Source organism: Nomascus leucogenys, chromosome 10 (assembly GCF_006542625.1).
Source record: "Nomascus leucogenys isolate Asia chromosome 10, Asia_NLE_v1, whole genome shotgun sequence".
Lineage (NCBI taxonomy): Eukaryota > Metazoa > Chordata > Mammalia > Primates > Hylobatidae > Nomascus > Nomascus leucogenys.
The window spans coordinates 96,108,996-96,118,772 of record NC_044390.1 but is presented as its reverse complement, the minus strand read 5'-3'; the positions used below and the strand labels follow the sequence as shown (position 1 = coordinate 96,118,772).

Below are 9,777 nucleotides of genomic sequence, written 5' to 3'. Positions count from 1 at the left end.
CACAGGAAAATGGGAATATTTCCACATTTCCTGCTGGAGATTCAGTTCTGTACCTCAGAACAGAATGGCTTGGAGAGTCAGTCAGAGGTTGACTTTCTTTCATTGAGCTTAGGGGCTATAAATCTTGGCTGTGCATAGTATATGATATGCAGGGCTGTACATATGCGATCAGACGTGCCGTGCGTGTGGGGAGTTTTCAAGGAGAATGTTGACTATACGAGATTTTGGGTTTCAATGCTACCTCTAGAACCTACACTCTGCACAAGATGGACTTCCATTTTATCTCATTTTTAATGTCAATTCTTGATTTGTTTTAGTCAAGCTCTGACTCATGGATCCCTTCAGAAAAGACTTCTATTTCCCAAGACCCTCCAACGGGAACAACAATTTACTTGGTCATTCAGGGTAGTCATAAAAACATTTACAAGGGCCAAAATTAGGCCAGGTTCAGTGGCTCACACCTGTAATCCCAGCAATTTGGAAGGCCAAGGCAGGAGGATCATTTGAGGTCAGGAGTTCGAAGCCAGCTTGGCCAACACAGTGAAACCCTGTCTCTACCAAAAAATACACAAAAATTAGCTGATCATGGTGGTGCACACCTGTAGTCACAGCTACTCGGGAGGCTGAGGCAGGAGAATCACTTAAACTCAGGAGGTGGAGGTTGCAGTGAGCTGAGATCATGCCATTGAACTCCAGCCTGGGTGAGAGAGTGAGACTCTGTATTTAAAAAAAAAAAAAAAAAAAAGGGCCAAAATTATATATAGTCGATACATTTCATTGTGTTGTGTTTTCCAGGATTGTGTCTCACCTAACACGGAGGGACATCTTAGGAGATTCAGATGAAAACCCAGGCACTCTTTCACTCTGAGTTTTTAATTTAGGAGCTGCAGGGTTTGAAGCAGTAATCAATAGAAGCAATTGGCTGAGGACTCATTTTACAAATGAGTATCTTGGGGAGGAAAAGTGAGCTGTGTCACAGTGGACTCAAATGCTAAATTAAAACCTGCTGGAAAACAGTTTTCTTGGCATTAAAAGGTATTTAGTGACTAATAAAAAGTAGGATGCCTGTAACTGCTGCAGACACTAAAACCAGTTTATCTCAATAGTAGCTGCAACTTCAAGCTGCCCCTAAAATATGTATTCTCCCCTTGTTTGTCATAGACCCAGCTTTTCAACCAGGCACATGGCTGCTCAGAATACCCTGCATTTCCAAGACTCCCTTGCAGCTAGGTGTGGCCATGGGATGTAAGTGGAGGTGGAGATTGTCCTGAAAGGAAGGAGAGAGATGTCTTCATTCCTGCCTTCCATTTTCCTGCAGCCTGGAATTCAGGCATGATGCTGGAGCATGGGTGGCCACCTTGCACCATGAGGTAGAGACAGCCACAAACTGAGGATGGAAGAACAGGATAGAAGGAGCCTGGTTCTTTGCCCCATACCTGCTCAGTGAATCTCTTGAAAGAGAGAAAATATGCATCCTCTTTTTCTTAAGCCACTGTTTATTATGGATCTTAAGTCTGTTTTAACCACATGTCATCCTGATACCCTCCCACTCCATAGCAGTGTCAAGTTGGTCCCTCTTACTGACTCTTAGGTATGTAAAATGTTTAAAATACTAACAGGATGTAAATACATTGAAAAGTAAAATTGCAAATGTTGTAAAAGATGCAGGATTTGCTGAAACTGGTGAAATGGATGTTGGAGAATTACAGATTTAACCTTATATAAGACAGAAATAATCCAAATTATTTTCATAATTTTGGGCTTCATTTTTCAGTATGAAGTCACAATCCAATCTTTTCTGAGATTGTCCTTGTTTTCCATGAAACTCTGGTCCCTGTTCGAATGGATGATGTAAGTCAGCAGTTGTCAGCTTCTGCTGCACACTGGGTCACTGGGGTGTTTCGGGCCTGGGTCTCCCCTGAGAGTCTGATGCCTTTGGTCAGGGATGCTACCTGAGCATCTAGATTTCCCAAAGACAAGGCTGGGAGCCACTGTTTCAAGTGGCCCTGCCAGGTACGGCTGATCCCAGGTAGGGAGATCTTCATTCACGCCATTCCCGCATCAGCTCCTACCACGGACTGACCCTTTAAAGTGAAATTAGAATCAGAGAGGGGAAGTGAGGGTGGGGACTGGGAAGATGCAAGGAAACAAAAAAAAAAGGAGGGAGGGAGGGAGGGGAGGAAGGAAAAGAGAAATGTTTCTTCATCAGAAAATGGATAAGCAGAGCTAGCTCTGCCGTCTCATAAGAAGCTCCAGATAAATGCTAAAGAAGGCAAGTTCAACCACCAAGGACCCTTCAAGGGAAGAGGTCCTGTAGCTCCACGCAAAGTACTACTGCAGAGGCCAAAAGAGGAAGGCAATTAACACATGACACCAAGACACCTGCTGCAAGCTCAAATGTTTTCAAAATTCCATCCTTAACTGTACACAGGGAGTGCAGTCTTTACCACACTTTCCAGATCTGCGGGGCTGGCAAGGGGTCCGGCTGGGCCCACACAATCCCATTGACAAGGGGAGCCTATGCAGTCTGGTTTTTTAAACTTTAAGATGCACAATGAACCTATGAAGGTGGAAAAGGTACTCTGTCTTACTGCTTCACTGTGAGAGTGTGGGAAGGGGCTGAAGAGTGGTATTTAAGGAGAAGCTGTAAGCCTCAACTCATCACTCGGACCTTCAGCCGAGTGTCAGCAATGCCTCTCTGCTACATGACAGTAAGTTATTAGATATATATATACACATGTATATGTGTATATATGTATGTATACATAATGTGTATACATACATATATGCATATCTTATATTGTGTGTATCTATAGTGTGTATACATGTATACATACAAATACATATATATGTATATATACATATATGTGTGTTTATATACACACACACACATATGTATATATAGTTTGTGCTTTGTTTTTTTGTTTGAGACAGTCTTGCTCTGTCACCCAGGCTGGAGTGATGTGGCATGATCTCGGCTCACTGCAATCTCTGCCTCCCAGGTTCAAGCAATTCTCCTGCCTCAGCCTCCCTAGTAGCTGGGATTACAGGCATGTGCCACCATGCCTGGCTAATTTTTGTGTTTTTAGTAGACACAGCATTTTGAACCATGTTGGCTAGGCTGGTCTTGAACTCCTGGCCTCAAGTGATCTGCCCGCCTCGGCCTCCCAAAGTGCTGGGATTACAAGCGTGAGCCACCACACCTGGCTTAGTGTTATTTTTATTGAAAGTATTTCCCTCAATATGTAAAGGTTATAGTATCTCAATTTTATCCTGAAATGTATTTTTGAGTCATTCAAACCTGTACATCAGCAAACTAAAAACTACACACGAAATGTTTGAACATTTTACCCAAAGGAAAAGAAATCATTATATCCAAAAGACACCTGTGCTTATGTGTTTATTGCAGCACTATTCACAATAGCAAAGATCCAGAATCAACCTAAGTGTCCATCAACGGAGGACTCGATAAAGAAAATGTGGGGGCCGGGCGCGGTGGCTCACGCCTGCAATCCCAACACTTTGGGAGGTCGAGGTGGGTGGACCACCTGAGGTCGGGAGTTCGAGACCATCCTGGCCAACATGGAGAAACCCCGTCTGTACTAAAAATATAAAATTAGCCAGGCATGGTGGCACGTGCCTGTAGTCCCAGCTACTTGGGAGGCTGAGGCAGGAGAATCGCCTGAAGCCGGGAGGCAGATTGAGGTGAGCCGAGATTGTGCCATTGCACTCCAGCATGGGCAACAAGAGCAAAACTCTGTCTCCCACCCAAAAAAATGTGGAATATATACACACAATGAATAGTATTCACCCATGAAAAGGAATAAAATCACGTCTTTTACAGCAACATGGATGGAAGTGGAGGTCATTATTATATTGAGTGATACAACTTAGAAACAGAAAGACAAATATTGCAAATTTTGCCTTGTAAGTGGGAGCTAAATAATGTGTACACATGGAAGCAGAGTGTGGAATGCTGGGCCTTCGAGGGCTCAGAGGGAGGAGGGGAGGATGAAGGTTGCTTGGCGGGCACAATGTGCACTGCCCAGTGATAGATGCCCCGAAGACCCTGACCTCACCACCGTGCAATATATCAACAGAGCACAAATGCATGTGTGCCCCATGAATATATACAAATAAAAATAAATACATGTTTAGGCTGGGCATGGTGGCTCACACATGTAATCTCAGCATTCTGGGAGGCCAAGGCGGGCGGGCCACTTGAGGTCAGGAGTTCGAGACCAGCCTGGCCAACATGGTGAAACCCCATCTCTACTAAAAATACAAATAAAAATACAAATACCATATACAAATAAAAATAAATAAATGTTTAGGCCATGTGTGATGGCAGTCGCCTGTAATCCCAGCTACTCAGGAGGCTGAGGCAGGAGAATCACTTGAACCCAGGAAGCAGAGGCTGCAGTGAGCTGAGCTCGCACCACTGCACTCCAGCCTGGGTGACAGAGTGAGACTCTGTCTCAAAAATAATAATAAAAATAAATAAATGTTTAAACATAAAGTGAACCACGTGTGAAACTGACACCATGTAGAACCCTCATGGAAAAGCCCTGGTTTTACATCTATACTTGGGCATTAAAATAGTAGCTGCATTTTAACCCCCTCTTAACTAGATGCTTGAGTGTCTGTACTTCCTTTGAAGACGCGGGGCCTGGCGGGTGAGGAAGGGGCCTGCTCCTTACAGAACACTGCTCACCATGGGAAGAAATAGAGGCTATTTTCATATGGCTAATGGTGACACACTTTATTAATTTAAAAACACGCCCTTCCTCCATAGTGCATGGGGCATGTGCACATTTTCCTACAAAGACATAAATAGTGATGTGGAGGTACGGTGGAGGTCAAGCATCTACAGGGCCATTCAAGGAGGAAAAGATTCAAGCTTTCGGACGATCAGTGTTTTGTAAATAGCAGCATCATCAGATCTAAGACAACACTGGACCTGGCAGGGCCTTTTCTTTGGGTGGCATTAATTACTCCAGATTCAGACGAGGCCATTCTCTCCGGGCCCAGGATCTGCCTCTCTCTCCTCTGTCCCTACACCAAGACATGAAAGCCATAACCCTTGGGCCCCTCAGAGGGAAAAAACAAGGGTGGGGGGGTAGAGGGGGCGACGGGAGGCATTGTTGAGCTGCTCTCTCACTGCTGGCAGCCTCTGCTGTTTCCAGTTAACTGCCTTTCTGGAAAGCGATTCTACTACATGATGGAGGCAGCGGAATGAAACATCGAATTACACGGCATGAGATCCAAGCTAGTTGTTCTCATCCCCAGGGCATCAGAGTTTAAGAAGTTCAATTTGAGGCTACTTCTTTTAAAAACAAGATGTAGGTTGTGCCATTAAAAAAACGATGGTTGAAAACATGAAAGCAGAAAGTTCACACATCCTAAAACTTGAAGCAAGGACAATGCTGGTGGCATCTTCTCCCTCGGCCTCCTAAGCGTCTAAACCCGCTTTCACCGAACGCTTCCCACAGCAACGCCCTGCCCTGGCTTTGCCTTCTCGCCTCCTCAAAGCAGACGGCTTTTACCCACAAGAGGTGGGAAGAAACACCGCATTCCCCATTGTTGTAAGAATCCACGGGCATGCAACAATTTCAGTATTCAGTGGAGGTTCTCCCAGGCAAATTCCACTAGCAGAGGACAAGGAAGACTGCACGTCCTCATGTGCCATGGATGGCATGGATGGCATGGATGGGGCGAGGCCACCATTACCATGATGGTGGGGCTGGCCCCGGACTGATCTCGCTGTGTGGCTGCAAAGCCCTGCAAACCCGAGCTCCATCCTGCCAAGGGTTGGAGGCTGGTGACCCTTCCAACACCCATCCCTGGGTCTCTGATGTGGGAAGGGGAAGGGCCCATCCTGGACCCAAAGCCCCAGGCCTCCATCTCAGGAGGAGGCCTGCACGCAAGCGTTTTGCAGGCCACGCGTGGCATGGGCTTGCTCCTCCCTGGTTTTCCACTCAAATTCAGCCAAGAGGTGGGCGGGGCCTACGAGCAGCCTGGCCACTTTTCTAAAAAGCACAACTTTCAATTCCACCATTGAAAGGTGAGATGTGCCGGGCGTGAGCTCACTCACAGCACTTCCTAGTGTTCAGAGAAGCCTCGGGCCACCCACGTGCCTGTCAGAGTCCTGAGATCACAAAAATCCTGCTAGGACTCGGCTCAGCTGACAGGTCTGTGTTTTACTTTTGCCTTTCAAACTGGCAATGATGAGGAGAGGCTGGTCAGAAGGCAGGCGGAGGGAGTCTGAACCATGACTGCTTGAAAATAAGCCTCTATCATCCACGCCAAAGCCCTAAAGCAGGTCATCAAGTTCTCTCCCAAATTCCCTGAAAACCAGTTCCCCTTTCCCTGTCCCAGTCAACCCAGTCACTCATGCACCTTCAGGACTGGCTGGTGAACACGCCTGGGACAGCATCTGAACGCACAGAAGGACATGGGACGAACGCAGTGGCTCTGGGGACTCACAATGAACATTTTCTAGGATTCCGCTGAGGCTGGTTTTATCTGAACTGCACTGGACCCACGTGACCCAGAACTCTGTCTCTGAGTGTCCACCCAGAGCTGTGTGTCCAACAGCAGGCGTCTGATGAGGCGGGGCCCTCAATCTTCAGTGCTTCCTTCCAGCTTCCTGATGAGCTGTTGGTAGGTGTCTCTTTCCACCTGCCATGAATGATACATTCTCACGTATTCCCTTCCGTTCACTACAATTTCCTTTTCTAATGCAGGGTCACTAACCAGTCTCTTTGCCAGATGAACAAACTCCTGCAAAAAAAGGAAGGAGAAGTAGACATAAATCACTGATGAAGGGAGATTTTGCAAATGTACCCAAGACCCTGTGTCTGCATTAGCTGCTGGTCTTGCGCTTGTCTGCCTCCTGGGCCTGGAGAGAGTGACTTTTAGGAGGGATGGGAGTTAATGCAAACACTGAGACTGAGTAGGAAATAATATATATGCACAGACACACACACACACACACACCCATGCACACACACACGTACATACACGCACACACGTGCACACACATATGCACACACATGCACGCACACACGCACACATATGCTGGGATGAACATCATGAAAAATGCTGGAGCCACCAACTCCCTTCTCTAGATCAACAAGACCAGCTGTCTTCCCAAGGACTCTCAGATCCACAATTTCTTCCCTCTCATGAGTGGAGCCTCAGATGTGAACCTAGGTCTTACCCCAGAGTCTGAGCCCCACACAATATGACCCCCAGCCCATTTCTTTTCCTCTGTGTTGTTCTGTCCTCTTCCCTGGGTGCAGAGCCAAGCCTGTCTTCACAATATGGGCGGTGTCTGCTGTAGTGGAAAGCACTAGTGCTTCAGAGCCAGATCTGGGTTCAAAGTCTTCTGAACGACCTACCTTTGCTGTGTGCCTTGGGCAAGCTAGTGAGCCTCTCTGAGCACCACATTTCCCATCTGTAGAGGAGTGATGGGTACTTAATCGGTAAACCCAGCCTTACGCCAAGTCCCAGGGGTTCCCAGCATGAAGAAAGGAGGGAGGGGGATTTAACAGCCCTTTCCTTTTCTGGCCTTTCCTTCTGCAGCTCAGCTTCGGGCTGTGTTTCCGTTTATGCTCATTACTGAAGAAGGCTTGCAGACCCTTGGCACAGCAATGAAAGAATGCTCCTGCTGACCTGGTTTTAATATCAAAGCCCTTCAGGATTGGAAAAAAAATTATAAGTATTTTCACTGTTAAAGGGTATTCAGGGAGAGGAGGGGACCAGTCATTACTCTCCATGCGTGCATGTAAGTCAACAGCAGAGTTCTTGACACAGGAGGCCTGGGTTTAAATTCACACCCTACCCTTCATGTGAGCGGCACTGGGTCAATTTCTTACCCTCCCCGAGCCTCAGCTCCTCAACTGTCAATCAGAGGTAATCACATACCTCTTTCCTAGGGTGTTGAGAGGATAGCAAATGAGTCACTGCAAACAAAGAATTTTGAGCAAAGCCCGGCACATACTTAGCTCTCATTACCATGGTTATTCCCCCACGGCCCACGTACATTCCAAGAAGGCAGCAATGCCTAAGATCAATATCAGTGCTTTTGCTGTTTAAAAGGCACATAAACATATTCTCAAAATTATTGTTAATTAAATGTTGAATGCCTTTTATGGCTGGCAATATAAATAGCAACATTTATGGTACAGTAGAATTATATGTTTATAGATTATGTTTATACTTTATAGTAAATTGGTGATCATTTTCTAATAAAAATATAATATGTTTATTCCCGTTTCAGGGCAGAACAACATTCTTATTAAAATCATTTGAGATGCTTATAGCTGGGTATATTATTTTATGATGCTGGTCGTATCTTTGATTTATCTGACGTGGAGACTTTGGTGGAAACCCAACCCCCTCCTTCCCCGCTCTGCTTATTATTCCTCCAGAATGCATGGCCCTTTTGCAATCAAATCCTGAATGACAGAGTTTCTAGGAACAGGTTGTGATAAAACACACTCTTCTTTTCTCTCCGCGTGGAAAAGTGAACGAAAAACATAGACTTAGATAAAGCAAGAGAGAGGGGGATTATGAGTAGGCAACATCTTGGCTGCTGGCTTAATAAAACCCTGGATGAGTGACAGAAAGAAAGGAAAGGAAAACCATTAGCAAAAGCAAAAATCTCTCTTGAATCATAAGTCACTCCCTGAGGCTCTGGGATTCTTTCCTTCTGGACTAAAAGCTCCTATGTGGCTGCATCGGGAATCTGCTGGACACGCGCCTGTGGACATGAGAAATCCATGTGGACAGACTCTGTCGTTTGCTTACCAGCGAAGACGGTTTGCAAAGGTGGCCACACCCTCTGTCCCTGTACACAAGGCTCTTTGCGATATGACACTGCCACTCTCCCCGTTGAGTGGGTGTGGTCTATTCCCCACCCCGCCCCCGATGAATCTGACTTGGTCGGGTAATTTGCTTTGACTGACAGGATATATCAGAAGGGATGCTGTCTGCCTTCCACGCAAAGCTTCAAAAGCCCTTATAGCTTCCATGCCCCGCCCCCCGCCCCCGGCCCTGGAGACCACCAGGTAAAGCGAAGCCTGGGCTAGCCTGCTGGGGGAAGGGAGGCCACGTGAACAGGGGCACTGAGCAGTGACCAGCACCATGAGTGAGGCCGTCTCGGACCATCCGGCTCCAGGCTAGCTGCCAGAAGACTCTCGCTGGACCAGCGGCCCCAGGCCACTCCCCAAACCAGCAGAAGCACCACCCCGCGAACCCAGCTCAAACTGCAGACTCGGCAAACTGCAAACAAATCAAATGGTGGTACTTGTAAGGCACTGACTTTTGGGATTCTTAGTTACACAGTGATGCATAACTGACACTCTCGCCAGGCACTCAGCTCCTCCTCTTCAACAAGAGAATTGTGAATGTCTGAAGTTCTACCCCTTTGCAACATGGTCTGGGAAGAAGACCCTGTCTCCACTTCCAAAAGTTGGTCCTGATTTGTCCGAGCCTGTTGTGGGGTGGCAGACACACCCTGGGCTGACCCCAGGCACCCCCGCCTGTTACGTGAGTGTGGGTGGACTCGCCTCCAACCAACAGAATAAGGCAAAGGTCGGGGGATGTGGCTCCCTCGACAGGGTGGTGTCACACAGGACTTCATCTCAGCAGAGTGGAGCAGGGGACACCCCATGCTGCCAGGCCTCGGGGCAAGAAACCACAAACATTCCCGACTTATGATGGTTCAGCTTAAGGTTTTTCAGTTTTCCAATGGTGTGCGAGTGAGATGCA

The 9,777-nt window shown here is 47.0% G+C and overlaps 1 protein-coding gene across 5 annotated transcripts in view; it reads right to left on the bottom strand.

Annotated features, from left to right (window-relative positions):
- Positions 1–697: 697 nt before the first annotated feature.
- GLT1D1 (glycosyltransferase 1 domain containing 1) overlaps positions 698–9,777 on the bottom strand; it is a 137,103-nt gene continuing 128,023 nt past the window's right edge. For 4 of the 5 annotated variants that reach the window (XM_030821677.1, XM_004089495.3, XM_030821676.1 and 1 more), the window contains one exon: positions 4,742–6,783. In XM_030821677.1, the coding sequence (XP_030677537.1) occupies positions 6,622–6,783 (162 nt within the window). In that variant the 3' untranslated portion in view covers positions 4,742–6,621. Of the gene's footprint in view, positions 718–4,741; positions 6,784–9,777 lie in introns of those variants that run through there. The other variant, XR_004032093.1, reaches the window with a different exon arrangement.